The following is a 22,336-nucleotide window of genomic DNA, read 5'->3' as shown; positions in this document are numbered from 1 at the left end:
CCAAAGTCATACTAGTGCAATGCAAAGGAAAGATCCCATAACCCTACCATATGCCAAGTACCATTTTTTGGTCACCAACATCATACATAACATTTCTTGTCTTCATCCATAGACAATACTATATTCAACGAAACATTCATGTTCATACTTGTAGCACATAAGGTCCATCTTAACAATCATGCATATCATGCATACATAATCCATGAGTCATCATAGTATAATAGAAACCACCCCACAACCCCTTTATAAGTCTACTTTTGCAATGTACAAGTGAACTCTGATACCCCCACTCACACCAAGTAAGGCTCATTAAGGAATCATAAGTATAGTTCATATTCGTATTCATAATTCATATAAAGCATACATTCAACTCATAATCATCATATCATAAAGAGACATATCATGTCACTCTCAAAGCCTACTTGTGCAATGCATGAATGAAGTCTCATACCTCCATTCATACTAAGTAGAACCTCTTGAGGAACCATAGAGCATGCTCATGTTCTTATCATAATACATATTCTTATCATTTAGGGAGATTTAGCCTTAACCGACATAGACCATGTGAGCTACATGGAATCTGGTGTTCTATCCCCACACCGAAAAGAGGTGTCCTACTTGCCTAAGGTAGAACGTACATAATAGCTTTTAGGTGGATCCACTAGCTATATACCTATGTGGGCACATAGTTATGGGATAAGGAGATTGCTACTAGAAATCCGGACTACTAGCGTAAAAGGTTTCCATCTCATGAGATAACATACATTGGGAAGCAGGACTTGCTAAACGTAAAAGCCTCCATCTCATTTTCATATCCGCTCGGTACTAAGCATAGTTCCTTTTAAAGGTCATATTAAGTCTTTACTTATGTTCATGTTCATAAGAGAATGCACTAGGCACTCAAACCAACATATCATCATAATAGCTCATTGATTTCTTAAGTGAGAATGTCCTTTCACTTTTAGAATCATTAACATGTGAGTAAACCTTTCACATCGTACTCATAGTGTGTTCATGAGAATAGCCGTTCACTCAACACAACAACATAATCATAGTCCTAGACAATTCATACATAAACATGTGTAAGGGTAAGGGGAGAATGACCTTTCAACAATTACCACAAGTACACAATAGTCGTAGGATCTTCACTTTTTAAGTGAGTCATAAGCACACCTTAGTCACATCATAATCATATTCATGCATGTGTGTGTGATTGTCCTTCCAATGACACAACAACAACATTATCATAATGGACCCTTTATACTCAAAGTGTTCATAAGCATGCATATAATATCATAATTATACATACACCTCATATCTTGCATTCAAGGGTCATATTGAGTCAACACATCTAGCATTCAATGCATGAAACATAGATACAATCATGACTCAAGTACAACATTTATTCCATACATAAACTTATATACTCTTATTAGAGGTCATGTAGATGAAGTCATTTCACAACAATGCCATATATAATTTAACATACATAATAGTTTCCTTCTATAAGCCTTAACATTCTTAACTTATTCATATTATATTTTGCCCTTAAAGCCTTAGGAGTCATCTTCATACTAGAAGCCTTACTCTCAAGCAATGCCTCACATGATTATCATATATGCCTAATTCTTAAGGTAACCTAACCACATGTCTCATTCTTGATCAATTATAGTCATAGGAACATATAAACTCAATCTCAATACTACACAACCATGATCCATTATATAAGTCATAATCAAGTCAATTCATGTCTTGAAGCTTTAATCATAATCAATTCATGTCTAGGCGATCTAATCTAAGGCAATTCATTAAGAAGTTCATCAATCTTAGAAGGTCACATCTAAATCCACACTTTGCCTCTTTCATGACATAGCCATAAGCCTCATCAATTCACCTTAGAATCTTAGGTTAATCAAGTATACATGTAGAATTATACTTAAATCTTGCAATTACATCATAATCAACTCACACTCAATCAATTGGACCCACTTGCAACATCATTCATATTGTAGAGAAGAATCATAGCTAGGATTGGGGGAACTCATGGATTCTTGAAGGATTCAAGTTAAAATCATAGCAAATCAGTCTTACATTCATAAACAAACATAATCCCACCTTTAAAAGCAACTTTGAAAGGAATCCATGGGTTGAGTTGAAACCCTAGCTATTTGGATTTTCTAGAATTGAGATAAAAAGCTTTTGAAGGGGCTCCTTGGGTGATGGCTACCCAAGGATGAAAACTTCCATACCTTAGGTGTAGAATCCAACCAAATTCGTATTGAAAAGCTTCTTTCTTCAAGCTCTAACTTGGTCTTCTTTCTTGTTCATCAATGGAGGTTCCAGAGAGAGAAATATTTGAGAGGGAGAAGAACTTTTGATTTGATTTGGGTTTTGGAGAATAAAGGAAAAATGAAGTGTTTTAAGACTTAATATATATATATGATATAAACCAATTAAAAACGACCCCACACCATAATTAATTAAAAGGAAATTACCTAATAACCCTTAATTTGGGCAGTCCCGTCAGGGACCACGCCCACCTAGACGATCCGTCAAGTGGACCACGGCCCGTGGTCCTTTGACCAGTAGCCCCATTTGGCAAGCCAACCTCCTACCATGCTAAGGCATGACCACGAGCCTTCCCATGCGCCGTGGTCATGACCACGGACCGTGAAGTGGCTCGTGGTCCCTTAGGCAGTGGCTATGCTCCAAGGTAAGCTCTCCCACCAAGCTAAGGGGTCTTCACGGACCCCTTCACGGACCGTGGTCAAGACCACTGGTCGTGAAGGTGGTGGTGAACCCTGGCAGTGCTTGGTCAAGGGTTGGGCAGCCTTGGACTTTGGCTAGGCTTTGCCCCCCTTGCCTTGGCACATGCCCTTGCAACCCTAAATACCTACCAAAAAAGGGTTTTCTAACTATGGAGTCTAACATATACCTTGACGTTGATCCTCACGTTTAGGCTCTAGTTCACCTACTAATTTTCCGGGTCGTTACATCTCTTTCCTCTCTCTTTTTTCCCAAAGAAATTACTCCCATTCTTTTAATCATAAACTTCAATTTTTCATTCTCACACCACCAATTTTGCCGCTGCCATGTCACCATTTCCTCCATCTTTTTCTAGATCTAAAAATCATTTCACTATCATATTACCTGTTGTTATTGAATTCACTCTGGCTTTTGCTATTATCTCCAACTCCAATATGCCACGCACTTTTCAAAAATTAACTGACCACACGAAATATAAAAAATATCATCTTCAAATTCTCCGATTGGTAGCCTCAAATTCTATTCAACAATGTTATCATTACCAATTGAATGAAACTTCACTGAAATTATGAAAAATAAAATAAAAAATATAGAAAGAATAGAAAGAAGAAGAAAGAAAAAGAAAGAAAGAAGAAGGTAATGTGCTTTTGAGTTTCATATCAATGGACAAAAAGTTACTGCAAAGAAAAGTCAAAAGAGAATTAAAAACAAAAGAGAAAAAGAGAAAGAAAAATATAAAATAAAGACAAAGAATAATAACTTTTTTATTAAAAAATAATATAATATTATGTGGCAGACGAGTGTATATCACTACTTAACATAAATTTGGGTATGACTTTTTAATATATATTTCACTTTTAAAATGTTAGGGGGTGATAGGACACCCGTAAAGTTGGAATGTGTAGTTGAAATTTCGGATATAGATTGAGGGGGTTTTAAACCATTTTCTCCCTAAAAGAATGAACTATTTAGTACTAATATGTTGTCATTGGTTAAAATTTATTGACGAAATACATTAATGGTCTCTTAAATTTATAGTAAATTTTATTTACATACTTATAACATATTCTAATTGAACATTTAAATACATGATAAGAATTTATATTAAATATTTTTAATTTAATTTTTTTTTAAAATAAATAAAAAATATCTAACAAAAACACTTTATATATATTTAAATGCTCAATTGTAAAAATTAATAACTAAGGTTCATAAATAGAATGTAGTGACAAATTTTAAGGATGATGACAAGACATAAAATTTTGTTGGCATATGGGATGGGGAGTATACATACATGGAATATTGGTGGGTACTCTTTGAGTTAGAGTGATAAGTACTCATTTATCATTAATCAAGGGCTTAAGTCATCGACCGTCGGAGGAAACTGAGGAGAAATCGACTGAGAGTGACAGAGTGGTCGGGGTGTTCTTGTTTGTAGTGGAATTAAAGGAGAAGCAAAGTTTTCATGATTGTTGTGCTTGGCCCACTAATATTCTTTTTGATTTCCGTGTCCGTTATCCATATTAGAATCCAATTAAATTTAAATTTGGATAAAAAAATCCTACATTAGAGCCCAAAGGTAAGCATTTTCCTAATAAGACGACTCTCTATAAAAAAAAAACTCAAATTTAAGTCATCAGCAACCCTTAAAGTTGTCCGCATAATTCACTTAGACACCTCAACTAAGTGAATTATGCGGACAACTTTAAGGGTTGCTGATGACTTAAATTTGAGTTTTTTTTTTATAGAGAGTCGTCTTATTAGGAAAATGCTTACCTTTGGGCTCTAATGTAGGATTTTTTTATCCAAATTTAAATTTAATTGGATTCTAATATGGATAACGGACACGGAAATCAAAAAGAATATTAGTGGGCCAAGCACAACAATCATGAAAACTTTGCTTCTCCTTTAATTCCACTACAAACAAGAACACCCCGACCACTCTGTCACTCTCAGTCGATTTCTCCTCAGTTTCCTCCGTCCCTCATTTGGGGGTCTCTCAATTTAAAAATTAATCCTTAATCCTTTATATATATATATGTGAAGTAAGTTGCCCAATATATATGGGTTCTTGATTATTATTTTTTTACTTGATTTGTCTCTTTTGTTTGATTTCTTGTTACTTGTTTTCGGTGTGTTTTAAGTTAAAATGGAGGCACCTAGAGCAACAGAAGCAGCACCCATTCCATTTTCAGATAATGTTCCTCCTGCTTCTCCTAGGATATCACAGGTTACTACTCAACTGTTCAATAAAGATTCCTAAAAAGTTGTTTTCTTTAAACATTTATTTCAGCATAAAAGTCTTTGAGTGTGCTTTATATGTGTTTTGTACTCAGTAATTTAGGAAGCAAAACCTATTTTTGTTCTCTTTGGCTGTCATTTTTAATAAGTTTATTTTTAACTATAAAAAGTTGTGATTTTTTTAGCACTTTTGCAGTTCTCAACTATGTAACTTCTTAAACAAACAAAAAAAGTAGGTTATTAAGAGATAGATATCCCAATTTTGACTCTTTCAATCCCAGAATATCATGCTGAATTTTAGGCTACTTGTCTAAAGTTTCAGAAAATGGACTTCTTTTTGTGAGTTGGTGCTTTCCTCATTTTATTTAAGGGCCTTCTAGTGTATGAAATATGTCCAATTTTGTTTATTTTTGGGATTCTGTAAAATGTTAAGTGAGTTCTTTATGGGAATCAGGGTTAAGCCTTTTTTTTTTAGTGTTTTTGAGTAACCTGATGACATTTTGTTAATCGGATGTCCCCGAAGGAACTTACTCGATGGCATTTGATATATAAATTTTGCTACTTCAGTGACATCAAGAAGAAGAGAGATTGTAGAATGGTGTGAGTGTCCATGTTTGATTCCTCTTTCGAGAACAAATGTAGGGATGCTTGGTATTCATTTGTTTTTTTTCCTGATATATGATATTTAGATGAAGTGTAGTTCTGGTCTAATGGTCCCATGATAGACTAAGTGACATTAGTTTCTTGTAAATTTCCAATTATATTATTAAGAGAAATGGCAAAGTGTTTTCTCTGTTGTTCATATTTGGTCTTACCTTACCCTAACCTCAGAAAACTTTTCTGTCTATGACATCACAATAGCCATGACGCTTTGGTACCATGAAGAGTTGAGTGTCACTTTAAAACGTTTTTCTGTTTTCTGGTGTTTATCTTTTTTAAAACTTTTTAAAAATATTTGCCCAAGGATAATGTTTATACATCACATGATTAAGGTAGGATGTTAGTCTCTTATAAAATGCTTCATAAAACTTGCTCCTACCACTAACAACTATCACCAAGTATCATAAAACTTCTACTAGTACTGCGTGATGCCTAGCATTATGCTCAACTAATCCTGGAAATAATTCTAAAAAGATTTTTCGTGAAAATAAAAATGTTTTACAACTAATCAACTGAAGCCTCTAATCATGTAGATGATAACGTTATGTATTTTTTCTATCATAAGCAATGTTAGTCAAATGGTAGAAAATTTAACAAGTGTGCAAATTACATGAAATTAGAAGATCAAGGGTAATATTACCAGATGTAACGAAAAATTCTTATATTTTGGGTACATGCAGGCTGATTTTCAGAAAAGGGAACCCTCGAATATGGTTGCCGGTTTGGGCCCAAGCATGAAAAAAGCAGATCTTTCCCTTCAAATACCTCCAAGACATGCAGGCATTGGAACTGGCAGAAAGTATTCACCTCGTTCACCAGGTCCAACAGGAGGTTTTCTTCGGGCTTTAAGCTTTAAGAAGAAAGTTGCTTCATCTGATGGTGAGAGAAGCTCTCTCCTCAGTTCAGATCATAAGGTAGTTCCAGGAAGCCCTCTGGCAGCAAACTTCTTCTCCTGCAATTGGCAAAAATGTGCCTCTCTACCTGTGACCCCTGCTTCAAATTCATCTCCCTCAGTTTCCACGCCTATATCTGCTAGGACACATGGTGAACAACAAAGGTCAAATGTGAGTTCCTTTTGTTCCATTAACAATAATGCGCTTTCAATAGTTTCTGAAAAGTTCAACTTCATCAAACAACTCAGAGGTGGTACCTGTTGACACAGAAATAATACTCCCTCTGTGTAAACTTGTTTGTCTGTGCACATAGTTTAAGAAGGAGAGACTATTCGAACTTATGGTCTCAAACAACCATGACATTTTTGTGGCTATAAAATCATGCCATTAAAGGTTAAATGTGAAGTTTTTGAAGTCAAATTGTTTTTAAGTATAAAATGGGTCAATTCTTTTTAAACAAACTAAAAAGGAAAGAATGTCTAATAAAATGGAACAATTCAGACTGTATCCTCCATGTTCTTGAACTTGATTTCACTAATCAATCTCCTCTCCACACAACTTATAAATAGAATCAAATCTAACTTGAGTTATGATGTAATAATTTTTTTGATGGTCTGGACAAACTTGAACAGATAATCCAATGTTTTATATACTACATGTCATTCAAGTTAATCTGTCAATGCTTGCATTAGTCATACTTCATCATTTACAATAAGACAGGAATTTATGCCACAGAAAAGCACTATATTTGGAAGCCGACCTCATTTTGCTGAAGTGCCGTATGTTCATTTGTCTAATGGCCAAGAAGATCTCTTGTCATTGTAAATGTCTATCACTTAAAAGGGACTGTAATCTAAGACATTATTCCTCTTTCCTTCCGCTCACGGCACCTGCTATTAGTTATGAGGCCATTAACATATAAGAGGTTTCCTAAGTAGCTTTAACATCCAATGGCTTCTCTACATTTCCATAACGTGTACTTCTGCTTGCAGTCATCGCGGACTGGGGCATCTAAAGCTTGTATGTCAAGGTCCCTTTCTGTGCCTGGGAGAAATTTTGTCATTGTTAGATCAATGTCCTTTGCTACCCATGAAGAGCATGTTCCAGATACTGGAGATGGTAAGTCAAATGTTCTTATGTTGTGCGTGAGTCATCAAAAGAGTGTACCATGTTTGATCAAGTCAAACTAATTATGAAAGCTGTATGATATCAAACTTATCCATATAACTGTCACAACTCACAAATGTTTAGTCAAGCCTTCCAAGTAGATAAGTAATCCCTGACGCAGCCTTTCTGGCAATTAAGAAATTAATAATGTAAAGTAGACATTTCTTTACGGACAGACATGTTACACTTTAGTCCAACTCTAGTCTTTTCTGTTTTACAAAATGATTTCTTTAGTAAGCTGGTTAATAAGTTCCACAGACCTGAATCTTTATTCTTCTCCTGACTCAACTGAAAAAGTGTTTCAAAGTTTTTACTGACTTCTACTTCCTATTGTATTAAAAAAGAAGTTGCTATCAAAAGCTGTTTAAAGTGTTATGATTAATATTTGACTTTTCCTCTGCTCCAACCCCTCAAAATTTGATTAAAATGAACAAAAGAAATTACTCCTGCTCCTGAGAATGAGGATCGGGAAATCCCTGAAGAGGAAGCAGTTTGTAGGATCTGTCTGGAGGCATGTGATGAAGGCAATACTTTCCAGATGGAGTGCAGCTGCAAAGGTGACCTAAGACTTGTTCACGAGGAATGTGCGATCAAGTGGTTTAGCGTGAAAGGGAACAAAATTTGTGATGTTTGTCGACAGGAAGTTTCTAATTTACCTGTAACTTTGCTGCGGATTCCCAGTACTAGTCAACAAGATAACAGATCGGAGCACAACAATTCTGGAAGAATAAGGTGAACATCACATAGAAAAAAACATTTTTTTCACAGAGCTGTTTAAAGACATATTCTGTTTTTTCTTAGTTTTTGTGTTGATTTCATATTTGCCTTGTGAGATTTGAAGAAGTTTTATTTCCAGTTTCTCTTTGATTTTTAGAGTTGGTTTCAACAACTGTCTTCATTTGATAATACAAAGTAAAGTGAACCCTTAGTTGTGAATACTGGGAAGAAGCTCTAAATACTGGATGATGGAGCAAACTGATTTCTCAGTTACTTTGTTTGTTTTTGAGTCTAATCAAAATTGAAATTTCTGTCATTGCAGTGCTTGGCAGGACTTTGTGGTGCTTGTTTTGATCAGCACAATATGCTATTTCTTCTTCCTTGAGCAGTTATTGGTGAGTTCTTTTTTTTTCTATCTTTTGGATATAATTTTAAAAATTAACATTGGCTTGAGATTTCATCCTTGGGAAGATGCCTAATCCTTGAATGCACCTATTTCCATTTTTCAACTGCTTGCTTATCCAAGACTTGGATGGAGTAGTTCATTAGGATCTTTTGGTAGTGTTATTGTACTAAGTGCCACAAATTACATTGATCAAGTTCTCACATGAGCCACCATCCTGTTTCTTTTACCATAGATCCAAAAATGCAGGGAAACCATAATGCTTCCCCAGTGGTGGAACTTTGGTTTGTTTGAGCGAATAAAAGTAGGAGGAGGAACTTACAAGTTACATAAATACGAAAGGATGGAACAGTCATACAATTTAGTTGTTACTTGAGTAGAAGGCAATAATATAAAATGCTTTTCTGTTTCTTTTTTTGAGGGGGACGGGAGGGAACCAGCTCCCCTTTAGTTCTGCTGCTTGAATGCATGTGCTGCAGGGAGCAGGCAAATGAGGGGCAGAAGATACAGACTTCCTATATATAACCTGTATGGGTGAAACTATTTTAAAACTTTTAACTCCAGAGTGAGTTCGATAATGGTCGCATAATATGCACATTTTCTCAAAAATGGAGATGATTGAACAAGTGAGAGATAACCTAGTAGCAAAGGTATCCTCCAGCAACCATGATGTTAGAGTTTCAAGTCACCAAGGGAGCAAAGCGGATAAAAACATTTTTGCTCCTATTGGAGTGAGGTTTACCCATAGAGGTGGTAAATGAGCAGATTGGGCTGTAGTTGGGTGAGTCAAGATGGATTGAGTTATTAAATGCATGGGTTATTGTTCCGCCCAAAAGTTACTTGGGCTGAAATGCGGGTCAAAACTCAATCCGCGCAATTCCTACTAAGTTTTAATTGTTTTATTTGTTCTTTTATTAACTTTTAGTACCTAATAAATTATTATTTTTCTATATTATGGCTAAATATAAAATCAAATAAAAGAAAAATTTTAATATTTTGACAAGATTTCTCATGGATCAGTTTAGGCTAGTTATCAACCCAAATTTTTGATAGGCTAAAATGGGTTGAGTTAATAAATGGGTGAGTCAATAATCAGCAAAACATGGGGGGAGGGGGGGGTGTATGATTTTGGGTTTAATTTTTCCACCTTTAGTTTACCACATCCAAGAAAGAGGAACATGATTGTGAAGCAGTGCACATATGGCTGACATGGCTTCTCTTTAGAATGGCCCCCATTTGAGAATCCTTTTTTCAATGAGCTCCCCACTGAGCGTGGTTGGAGAGGATGAATGATGCGACCTTGTATTTCTATCCAACATCCCGTTAAAACATAAGACAACCCTGGTCTCTGCATGCATTTTGATATTACACTGTTGTTCTAGCATGAGCCTTGGAAACAACCACTGATGTTTGCACTATGATAATTTACATCACACCCCTTAGTGACGACCCTTCTCGCGCCCTATTGTAAGAATCTAAAGTTTATTGGACTTATAATTTTGGTTATATACTTATGTTAAATTTAAGACATATTGGTCCAAATAGCTACTATGGGATAATATGAGTGCATCAATTATTTAAGTCCAATAAATATGGATTTAATTGCAGTCAAATTTCATTGGGTTAGTTCATTGATTTGGGCTATAAATGACGAGCCCATTATGCTAAGCCCAAGATTTCATGTTGTTTGAAGCCCCCCCCAAATTGGTGTCATGTGTTAAATGATGTTGCACACCAAACTAAATAAAAGAGTCAATAAGATCATGCCACATGCCAAAATAACACAATATGCCTAATCAAATCAAGGGTCAATAAGAGGACAAACTCTTTTCGACCAATCAAATTGAAGTTGACATGACTATATTTGATTAGTCGGAACATGTCACTTGTACATGTGACTCATTTACATTGGTCCTTGATTTGACTAGACATGTTGTGTCATTTTGGCATGTGGTATAATCCTATTGGCTCTTTTTATTTGATTTGTCGGACCACATCATTTGACACGTGACACCAATTTGGGCCCTCTAAAATAAGATGAAATCTTGGGCTTAGCATAATGGGCTCGTCATTTATAGCTCAAATCAATGGACTAGCCCAATAATTTTTTCACTCATATTAGCTCATAGTAGCTATTTGGACCACTATGTCTTGAAATTAATATAGCCAAAATTATTTTAAGAATAAAATTTTGATTCATACACCTGCTAACACAGGATGCTACAAAGCATCCGATCGTCCTTCCTTTGTTCTGTCACGATTCAACAGCTAAGATGCTAGGGCCTCTGCGTTGAGAAATAATTGAGCTCAGATTTTCGAAAGTGAAAAACTACAGCAGAATACATTCCAGGTGACTAAATCAAAGACTGCAACTAAATGGCATTTTTTTAAGTTGCCTAAAATTTCACCTTGCTTAGGATGCAAAACAAGGTCAAAAGCTTTTTTATCCCTGGGTAATAGTCAAAAACTTTAATTAGTTTGAAGAATTGATTACTTACCTATTCTCAATTAAAAACTTTTGAGTTCGTGTGCCTGTAATCTGCTGCATAGTGATGTCAACACTAGTGGTGTTGAATGCACATCCAACAGCTTTTACATATTTTTCTGTTAAGTAGAAAGGTGGAATTTGATGACATCATCTACCTAGAACTTTATCGTAATATTTTATTATTATCGAATAGCATTTCACATTTCAAGTCTTTTCTCGTGAAGGTTTTTGTTGGATAATGGTAAAGGTATTCTATCTCTTGAAGGTTCATGACATGAAAACTCAGGCGCTTGTGATTGCTGCACCATTTGCATTTACACTCGGTCTTTTGGCATCCATTTTTGCCGTCATCCTAGGTATGTCTGAGCCTCTAAATTTTATTTATCAAATACTAGCCGATTTGTGTCATAAAATTTTCATTTGAAATGCAGCTATTAAAGAGTACATATGGTCGTATGCCGCTTTAGAGTTTGCTCTTGTTGCTGTTTCTCTACATGTTTTATACTCTATGGTAAGATGCACTGTAGCTATTATGCAGTTGATATTTGATAACTCTTGGATATTTTTTCGTCTATCCATTGAAGATCCCATGTCTTCTTTAACCATCATCAAATATTTCTAGAGTAAAACCTCTTAAAACCTTTTGAGATCTTTCCAGTAAATCTTTTTGAAAAATGTAATCAGATTCACAACTCATTCACCCCACACCAACCAAAACCGATGCAGAAAATAATACTGTCTTGAGAAAATGTGCACAAACATAAACGTTTTGGCAGATTTGATGCGAGGAGTAATGCCCAAAAATCTTGTCTTTTTGCAGCTTCAATTGCAGGCAATCTATTCTATAATGGTAGCATCAGTTTTGGGCTTTGGTGCTACTATGAGTATCAACGCAATGTACATCCGGTACTATTCTTGGCGATTCCAAATTGCAGAAAATTCTAGCCCTGCATGACATGAGTAATAACAGAGAGATGATCACGTTGTATAGGAGATATTGAATATGCTTTTCCTTGTATTATTTTATCTTCTTTTACCCAACGATCTTATGTGATGACGCGGTTGATACCTCTAGAAATCTGGGCTTTGGCAGATAAATGTGTATACGGACATAGTTACTGTAGGCTGTAGCTATAGGTAGTCCTCTAATTATGTCTACTGCTGGAGAATATAGTAGCTCCATGAGGCTGGGACATGGCCATTACCAACATCTGATGCACTGGTTTTGTGCCCTTGTTAATCTGAGAAGGTGTTGCATTCCATTTTGTTTTATTACATTTTAGATCTCTCTTATGTACCTGTTATTGTAAGGCATGTAGTTTTCTGGTTTCGAAAAGTGGTTATATGCTTCAAGTATCATGGTGACCTATTACACACTAATCTTATTTAAAGTGGTTTTAGTACCTCTTCCGAAGACAATCTCAGTTTTTCTGTGAAAAGGTGGTATACACGCGTTTTGACATGTAAATGTATTATTTTAATTTTTTAAAACTTTTTTTCCATAATATTTTCTTAGACTTTTGCAAAGAGTAGGAACCTAGGCATTCTTCCTCCTCTCACCATACATTTCTCTCTTTTTAAAATTTCATTTCTTCTTCCTTCTTCATTATTCACAAATTGAAGGAAAAATAAGAAATTTGAAGAGAGAACAGGAGACAATAAGATGAGGTCTAACCCATCGGTGGCCCCCTAAACTTGGCACGAAGTTTCACTTAGGCACCTCAAGTGGGCGATGTTCATTTTAGACACCTCATGTAGGGTCTCGCTATGTCATTTTGACACTTTTTGCTGACTAAGCACAGTACGTGTGCTACACGAATTTTGAGCGCGTTAGAGACTTTTTTGTAAATATTCTGAATTTTTTTGTAAATATTTTCTTCTCCTTCTTCTTCCTTGCTTTCTCCCTTCCATCTTCCCCACCTTCTACCATCCTCCATCACCACACAACTTTTTTAAACTCTTTGATTCTTCCATCTTCTTTGAAAATCGAATTTGCATCTTGATTCATATTCAAAAACAAAATCGATTTCAAGGGAACAAAAAAAGAAATCAACTTCTTTCAAATGGAAAAACTGATTTACATTCTTACCTTCTCCATTGAAAATTAAATTGATTTCAAGGAATAAAAAAGAAATAAAGAACAACCTCCAATGAAAAACAAAGAAATTTATTTTACATATCCTTCATTGTAAATCCCAATCGTAGTAGCACAAGAAATCATCTTCTTTTAAATGTCATATAAAAACTTTTCGATTTGGTATGATTTCCCTTATTCTCCAAAACGTATTTTACTTTGTAAACTAACCTATGTTCTTGCCTTTTTGATGGAGAAGAACAGATGAAGGGGAAGGAGGCGTAAGAAGAAGAAGAAAAGAGGTGGGGGCATGGGGTTTGGGATCTGGAAGAAAGAAAAAAAGAAAGTAAAATTGAGATTTTTAAAAATAAAATAAAATTTCCACGTGTCACATACCAATTCGTTTATTTTTCCACATAAGAGGCGTCTGGATGTACGCACTTAAAATGCAGTTTTGAAAATATAAAAAGTGTCAAAATGACACAATGAGGTTTGACATGAGGTGCTTAAAATGAACAAAGCCTAGTTAAAGTGTCCAAGTGAAAGTTGGTGCCAAGTTTAGGGGGCCACCGATGGGTTAGATTATGAAGTTTAGTGATGTTGGCGGTGGCGATAGACAGTGGGCAACACCATTATTGTCAGTGAAACAAATAAAAACTTTCAGGTCTATAAAGTTCTTTTGAAATCTTGATAATTATGGATGAAAATCAAACATTTCATTAGTAAACTGTGTGTAGAATCAAATATGCTATTGATGGCTTGACAAAAATAACATTCTAATGGTTGTAGTTGGTGCTCCAGCGAAAATAAAGAAGACAAAGAAAATCATTTTCTTCGATGGATTTTTGAAAAATTTAAGCAATATAATCATGAATTTTATGCATAAATGTCATAGGATTTTCAATAGAAGTCATTATCTTTCTTATGATTTTTTTCTATGATTTTCTCCGATGAATCCTCTTGTGAGTTTGAGTAAAAATCATGAACTTTAAGTTAAAATTATTAACTTTTCGGTGGAAGTCAACATCTTCCCCGCTACTTTTTATTTCTTTTTAGAGTTCCTCTTTGAGGGTATGCTTCCATGAGAATAAATTGAAGAAATCATCAATGGTGACAAATGACAGTGAATTGTCGAAGAACTCAAAATGAAAAATGTAAAAGCTTTAAAAAAAATTGGAGCCACTAATAAAAAGATAAAAATAATTTTTTTTGACATAATTAATATATTAGAAATTATAATACTTAATTATATAATGGCCAATAAAATAGTGTCATGTGTTCAAATTTGTCATTTTAATATATATTTTCTTCTTCTCACACAATTTAAAGAAGGTGAAGACACTTTCTCTACCATGCCACCTTCTAAGGAGGTAATAATATCACTTTGAATAAAATTAGGTGTAATAGGTCACTGCAATAGTTTAAACATGTGATTTGAATAGCTTGCAATGCAGGTCATTATCAGAGCACACTGAATATGCCCCAACTCCTAAGCAACAAACTAGTGATCGAATGGCATTTGAATCAAAGTGGATGAAAAATCATCTGACTAGAATTCTCTTTTTGGATGTTTCATTATTAGTCTGATTCTGACGACAGTTTTCAAGATCCAACAGAACCTTTGGGGGGGGGGAGGATCCTAGATTAAACTTGATCACTATACATTAGAGACAAACTATATTTACAGATACCTACACTTATAATACACATGCCCCTAAAACAAATTAGTAGGCAACAACACTCTAAGAGGCAGCTAAACCTCATTTGCATTTTGCAACAGCAAGGTATTGATTGTTATGTTTCTTCACCCATATTGTTGAACGAGTTCTCTTAACATGATCTGCGAAAAGATGGTACCTGCAACAAAAATATAGCCGGTTACAAAAGGATAAGTGGGATCAGATGGTGCAATATTATGACGGACCACTTATAAGAAAATTAGATTAGAATTTACGAGTCTCGTTTTGATCTTATGCAAATGGTAATCAGATTTTAGAATGAACTTTTCATACATTCACACCCCAAAATACAAGGACTTGTCATTAGTATCATAAGAAGTGTAGATGCTGTTGAAATTAAGAAACCACCTGTCAAAATCTAGTCTCTGAGTGACTATGCCATTCAGCAGCAGTTCCGAACTATACACTGTTGATCCTGTAAATGTAACGAGGGATTTGCATGATTATTCAAATTTAATACTACTATAACTTCTTGTTAAGTACTATACTAGGCAAAAGAATAAGAAATTCACCTTTCTCAAGGAAGGGGATGCAAACTTCATAGTCTTCTTCACACGATAAAACTAGAAGATTGTCAGGAATAACTTCCTCTTTCATAGCAGATCTACAAAGTCGTTCAACTGCCTGAAAAACATTTCGAACAGGTGTTAACAAGGAGGGAAAAAATATCAATCAAACACATACAATTATGGAGAGAGGTCTGCCTGCAAATATACAGATTGATTATGAAATTCTTACATGGATGATGTTATAACAAGAAAGACGAGACATGCTGGTAAACACTAACTCAATTTATTGGATGCCCAAGATGTTTGGTATACTTCTACAAATAACCATACGGTAAGAGTTTCAAGAATTCAAATCCATCCAACTTTAGTTTGGATTATACTCCTAACCATTTGTTTTCCCTATAAAGAAACTTTCAACAAAATTGGTCATAGGTATTTGCTTCACCTACTGTAAGTCAAACTAATGATTTTTATATTCAAAAAGGTCCAACTAATGATCATCAACACATCGACATTTATCACCTTACCATGGACATCATCTTGAGCACACCTCACATATATATGATATCCAACATATTTATTGAAGCTGGTCCTGATCTATCATAACTAAGCATGTTGCATTTAGAGCAGATTCCTAGTCTATCATATCCTCCTGACCATTCTAATAAAAAATAGTTCTATATCAGGTATTCACAAAGGTACAAATCTATGAGAACACAGACTGAACATTTTAAATCACTTGCTTTGGACTTGACTCAGACCATTTTTTCTTTCAAAGAGGAACTCGGTACACTACCAAATTCCAGCATCAAAGATCATTCAGGTTAGTGGATAGAGTATATAGAATGCCTTGTCTAAAATGGCTGAATCACAAAGTGAAATGAGTGGTAAAGAGAAGAGGTACTCACCAAACCATGAACTGCCTTAACCAAACTTGCCAATATTTCTTTACTAGGCTTTGTATTTGGAGTGATAAAAACTTTATATCCCTGAAAACAAGTACTATGAGAAAAACAAGCATTACAGCTGCATCTAATAGCCATCAAAGGCTGCATCTTTACCTGTAAAATGGGATGTTGGCATGCTCGTGCTAATGAAACTGGCATGCTGAAGCCGAACTCTTTTTCTTTTCTTGTATCTCTCAGTATATAATTTTTCTCATCAATAAGACAGCTTGCTTGTCCACAACTCTCAAGCCATAGATGTGTCACCACAGGTTTCCCTGCAGCAATAGCTTCTAGCATATTTCTAGTGCGAACAAATTCATCAGCCATAAAATGAGTGGCATCGGACATAGATGACACACTTGAGGCCCCTAACCGTGCTAAGATCTGGAGAAAGAGATGACAAGGTGATTCCAGTTTAAAACATAGAATTTTAGCACAAACAAGGTAAATTCATATCCAAATTACCTTTTTTTGCTGTTTGATTATATCTGGATCAAGGTGCTGACTGAACAAGACTCGAACATTAGTCATTTCTCGCCTCTTCCTGGAATCTTTTAAGGTGGAGTCAACTTGCGTTCCAGTAGTATGTAAGGAAATTATTTCTCTCAAAAGAGCGGACCTTGACATATTCTTCCTGCACGACTGCTTTTGATACTCATCACCCATACATATAGGTGACACAGAACTCTTCAGGATTTTTGAATTGGTGGGAGTGGTGCATGCTGAAGCTGGCGCTTTACACTGGTCTCCTGTTGAAGATTCTGCTCCATGTGCTTCATCAACAGATTGTTTTGTCTCTATATCAGCTTTCCTATTAGAATCTTCTGGCGACTTATATCGAAGTGCTTTTGTATTTCCATCAGCAAAAGCATCATTAATGTTGGTACCCTCCGGATGTCCTTTATTTATGCCTTCATTTGATAGCTTCTTTCGAGACCCTCTTCCTGAGGATGCAATACCAGAGGGAGTTTCAGGTGAACACTTTCTCTTTTTTGCACTGACATCAATTAAAGTACTTGTCTGGTCACCACTTAATCTTTTTGACCTTCTACAAGATTGAGTAGTGGCCTCTTGCCCCATGGCAGGTATCTTTCGATGACTTCTTTTTCCTTTGGGATGGTCTACAGCACAATGGTCGCCCCACATTGATTTCATATTTCGGAGATTGGCAGTATGACTGGCAGCGAATGTACCATGATCCATCAAAGTCTCACAAGCATCTCCATCAGTCCCACTTCTATTAGAAGTGGCAGCAGCAGACAGACGACTTTTTGGTTGACTTTCTGCCCGGTTGTGCCTAGTTCGATGAGCTACAGGTGTAAATGAGCCATGCTGCTGTTGCAAATGACAATTCTTGACAGACATGGAACCTCTGCTTTCTTTTGGTGGTCTTTCTTCTTGTCCCAACTCTTCTTCTTTTCCCCTTGAAGCATGGGATTTCGTCATATTTGCCTTGATCATTCTCAATCCGGCTCCTTGTTCATCATTGCCTTGCTTCTTGCTACTTTTCTGTTGCTTCACTGCTTCTCTACAGTGCACTTCAACTAATTTGGCATCCTTCTGCACCGACAATCTTGTAGCAGGTCGAGTGTCAGAAGATCGTGCTTTTTTCTTGGAGGACCTTTGCTTTATCAGACTCTCATCATCAACTCGACCTTTGCAGGAACTGTTCCTCAATGTCTTATTACCTTTATTCTCATTGCTACAATCATTTTCCAGCACAGGAACTCCGAAGCATAATGTTTCCATAGCTTCAGCAGCCATTTGAGTATCTAAACCAACATTTAGCAAGTCTGGAACATTGTCTCCATTACCATTATCAACCATTCCATCACCAGCCCCCACAGTGAATTGTTCATCCAGCTCCTCAACAAACTTCTTTCTAGATCTGGACTTTGATAGCTCACTTTTAACTCTCGCTTTACTTGACAATAACTTTGAATCAGAAGAGGGGGAACCCTTAAACTTTTTGTCGTTCAATATATGCTTTTCCTTTTCACCACAACTTTTAGCTCCCCGTCTTAAGGGGTCAAGTGAACCACGCTTCAGAGGTTCAGCAGCAGGTATCCTGCCAAAAAGAAGTTCCTTTTTCTTCTGAAAAAACTCTCCACCTCCTTCATCTTCGCGATTGTCATCCCAATCAAAAATCCCACCTTCTGCATCAGCTATTCCAGCTGCTCTCCGAGCTAAATGTTTTGCCCCGTTTGCAGCAGAGACACATTTTGATTTTCCAATGGAGGACTTCCCAAAGTCAAGATGTTGATCAAAATCAAAAGGATTGAGGTTAAGAAACTTGTCAACAGCTTCTAGTGCATTGGCCTGAGTTTCCTCTCCAGGTTCTTGAGAATCTAGATAACTTAAACCTGCCAATACATTATCAGAGTCCAACTGAGGCAAGTCCACTGTCTTCTGAAAATCATACTTTCCATCTTCTGGCCCTTTAGTTTCAATAAGTATCTCATCTCTGAAAAGTTTCCTCGCAGCTGAACTACCAACCTTACACCGGTTTTCATTACCTACTTCCTTCAATTGTTCATCGTACTCCTCACAAGCATTCAGGTTAAGCTCTTTCCTGACTTCAGATTGAGGTCCAACCACGGATGTTCCATTATGGCCTGCACCTTCCTGCTCCAGAGGATTGTCACTCTTAATAGACCATGTACTTCCTTTTGTCCCTTTACGGCTCATGTCATAAGCAGCCAAACCAGAAGCCCTGATAGATGCAGCACGGATTGAAGTAAACCCTCTTTGCAAAGATCCTGAAAAAATATATATAAATGTCAGAAGATCCAAAATTCTGAAGCAACTTTGTTCTATAACGAATATGGACAGATTATAAAAGTTGAGAACAGAAAAGGAATCCATCAACCACCTAAAAGTACTAACAATGAAAAGTATATTAAGCACTTCCAGGTAGCAAATAGGAGAAGAGAAATCTAGAGTCTACAATATAAAGCAGCGAAAGTGAAGCCAAGCCTCTCTTTCAATAGCAAAACTTTTTCTGGATAAAGCAGAAATGACCAACTGTAGTCGCATAGTATAAAACCAAAGTCAGCAATGTCATACTAACAGTGATATCAAAATGCAAGATCGTTGATACACTGGCAAAGAATATACAGATCAGGCAAAGTGAAGAGGCCTATTTACTGTGAATTCTAAAAACTGGATGATGCAAAATGTCTCGTCCAACTTTATACTTGTAGAAGAAGATTTGGATTAGTTGCTTAAATTAAGGTATGGATAAAGAAAGGAAAACCTTTTGCTCAGGTATTGTTCCATTTAGATCTTAGATACTTAAAAAGGAAAAAAATGCTAAAATGATAACTTTAGCCTACATGTATAGCATTGGAACTTAATCAAAATCAATCATCTCATGATAGTAAAACCAATTCACCTAGAAGATGCTTATCATTACTCTGAACATCTGATTGTGCAATTGAACTCCTCTCACTTGTGTTGGAGTTGCTGCTTTTAGGCAACTTCACCTGGTCAATTGAGCTGTAGCTGTGTTCCATTGAATCATCACCTGATAACTCTTGAGTATCACACAAGACCTCAGTTCCATCACTTCCTTCAGTATCACTATCTACGGCAACTTCGATATTGCAATTTTCAGAAGTCTGGATGTGTTTACTTTGTAGACCATCATGATCATCAACCAATTGGGTTTCACCACCTAAATCCACCTGTTGAGTTTCACCACCAAAATCCACCAATTGTGTTTCAGCACCGAAATCCACAACTTGTGTTTCAGCACCGAAATCCACCACTTGTGTTTCACCACCACCAATATCCAAAATCTGGTTTTCACTGCAGATATTTACTAATTGGGTCTCAAAGGCATCATTGAAGAAAAGGTCGTCATCAGCAGGAGCCATATTTTGGTCAATGTACAACTCATCATCCTCACCTTCAAATATAAAACAAAATGTATTGTTAGGGAGAGAAAATTCCAATCTCATTTAGTGGTCTTGCTTGAAAATTCCCTCTGAAGAATGGTATCACATTGTTAACAGTACACTTAAATAAAAAGAACTTTCTTTCGATGTAAGTAAAAATCCAAACTTGAGCATAAGTCCTCTTTCATTTTTTAGCAGTTAACTAAACACTGAACATAACAATCAAGGCAACTGAGTGAGAGCAATTTAGACAGCCTATAAACGTTCCTTTTCGCAGTGTGATATTTTTCGTTAATAAAAGACTCAAACTTCTCTTTTTCCTAAACAAGTTAACTTCAAAGTGAAACTCTTACACTACCAAAATCAAAAAAAAAAAAAAAAAAAACACTTGCCTGGTAATGTCTCTGGTGAAATTTGAGTGTCCACTGGTTGTGTATCGTCAAAAATCGAAGTATCCTTTTCCGGGTAACACTTGTTCGCGTTCTTTCTACCGCCGCCAACCATTTTAATTCATCTACAATAACATTATAATAATCACAACAATGTAATGATAAACAATGAAATTAAGAGCAAGCCGAATCAACACCTCGATGATTTTGAATCTGAAAGTAAAAAGATTATGCCTTTAAAGCACAGTACAGCAATAGGATAAAAACTTTTCCGACGCAAATAAAAAAATGTGAAAAAATACTAACAGCATCGAATCGAATCAGAACGTCAGAGAAAGCCGTCGGAGAAAGCCGCCGGAGAAGGTGAGCGCGTGGGGTTAAGGGGGGGCGAGTATAGGGTTAGAGTTTAAAGGAGGGAAAGTAGGGAGATGTGAAAAATACCTTTTGATTTGGAGGGAAATTTTAGCCCATTTTATATTTTCTGCTTCTACACACACTCGAGAATGTCTACACTTTTTAAAAAAAAAATCAAATTGTATAAAATAATATCACATTTCATTTCGAAATTATTATTTGTACTACATATGAAAATGTGTAAGTACAAATCCAATATATGTTATTTTATTTGTTTTAATTTATGTGATACGGATAAAATCAGAAGAGTAAATCAATTTTTTATATAATTTTGAAATATTTTAAGTTGTTAATTATTGTGATCCACTTTATAATATTATTTATATAATTTTAAAATAATATATGTTACTCTTTTTATCTCAATTTATGTGATACATGTAAAATTCTGAGAGTCAAATCAAATTTTTAATGTATTTTTTAAATATTATAATGGCTAATTATCATCAACTCACTGCTCACATTTTCTTCTCTATTAATATATGTAACTTCCTTTGTCTCAATTTCATGGTAGTATATGTGAAATTTCGAAAGTTAATAATAGTCTTAATATATTTATAAATATTTAAACTTGTTAATTATTATAATTTATAGTTGAATTTTAAAATATAGAACATACTAAAAAGGAAAATAATACAAATAAATTAAAACAGAAAAATTACTAAATATAAATAGAGAAAATTGAAGTAGAAGGGAATTGACTGATCTTAAGTTGCTCAACATTGGCTTTTCAATATAAGACTAAACTCTCTATGTTTCAATTTATGTGGCATAACTAAAATTTTGAAAGTCAAATAAAATTTTAATATATTTTAAATTGTTAATTATTATACTTTGTAATACTACCTTTTTCATAATTCTTAAATACATAACATACTGAAAAGTAAAGTAAGAAAAATAAATTAAAGCAAAAAAAATACTAAATATAATTTTTTTTTTAAAAGTGAAATAGAAAGACATATCGATCAATTGACCGTTTGACTTTGACCTAAGCTGTAGCATTCGCTCTTCTAATATAGAAAATAGAGTAATA

The 22,336-nt window shown here is 35.3% G+C and overlaps 2 protein-coding genes across 4 annotated transcripts; one reads left to right on the top strand and one right to left on the bottom strand.

Annotated features, from left to right (window-relative positions):
• Positions 1-4,844: 4,844 nt before the first annotated feature.
• On the top strand, positions 4,845-12,626 carry LOC102592492 (uncharacterized). 2 transcript variants are annotated; one of them, XM_015313228.1, is made up of 8 exons: positions 4,845-4,996; positions 6,348-6,731; positions 7,553-7,679; positions 8,219-8,459; positions 8,767-8,839; positions 11,601-11,691; positions 11,767-11,846; positions 12,156-12,626. In XM_015313228.1, exons 1-8 carry the CDS (start codon positions 4,916-4,918, stop codon positions 12,288-12,290), a joined length of 1,212 nt encoding a protein of 403 aa, XP_015168714.1. In that variant the 5' UTR covers positions 4,845-4,915; the 3' UTR covers positions 12,291-12,626. The 2 variants fall into 2 exon arrangements, with proteins under 2 accessions (XP_015168714.1, XP_006357002.1); XM_006356940.2 differs by having other exon boundaries at positions 8,165-8,459.
• Positions 12,627-14,959: 2,333 nt separating this feature from the next.
• LOC102592152 (uncharacterized) lies at positions 14,960-21,368 on the bottom strand. Of its 2 annotated transcripts, none has more exons than XM_006356939.2 (9): positions 21,199-21,368; positions 20,896-21,017; positions 19,999-20,514; positions 17,070-19,363; positions 16,719-16,988; positions 16,566-16,646; positions 15,661-15,772; positions 15,497-15,563; positions 14,960-15,266 (listed from the first exon to the last, which is right to left on the bottom strand). In XM_006356939.2, the coding sequence occupies exons 2-9, from the start codon at positions 21,005-21,007 to the stop codon at positions 15,170-15,172; spliced, it is 3,549 nt and encodes a 1,182-aa protein (XP_006357001.2). In that variant the 5' UTR covers positions 21,008-21,017; positions 21,199-21,368; the 3' UTR covers positions 14,960-15,169. The 2 variants fall into 2 exon arrangements, with proteins under 2 accessions (XP_006357001.2, XP_015168717.1); XM_015313231.1 differs by having other exon boundaries at positions 20,020-20,514.
• Between the last annotated feature and the right edge of the window lie 968 nt (positions 21,369-22,336).

The sequence above is a fragment of the Solanum tuberosum genome, unplaced genomic scaffold (assembly GCF_000226075.1).
Source record: "Solanum tuberosum cultivar DM 1-3 516 R44 unplaced genomic scaffold, SolTub_3.0 scf00239, whole genome shotgun sequence".
Taxonomy (NCBI): domain Eukaryota; kingdom Viridiplantae; phylum Streptophyta; class Magnoliopsida; order Solanales; family Solanaceae; genus Solanum; species Solanum tuberosum.
This window is presented reverse-complemented; position numbering and strand designations above follow the sequence as displayed.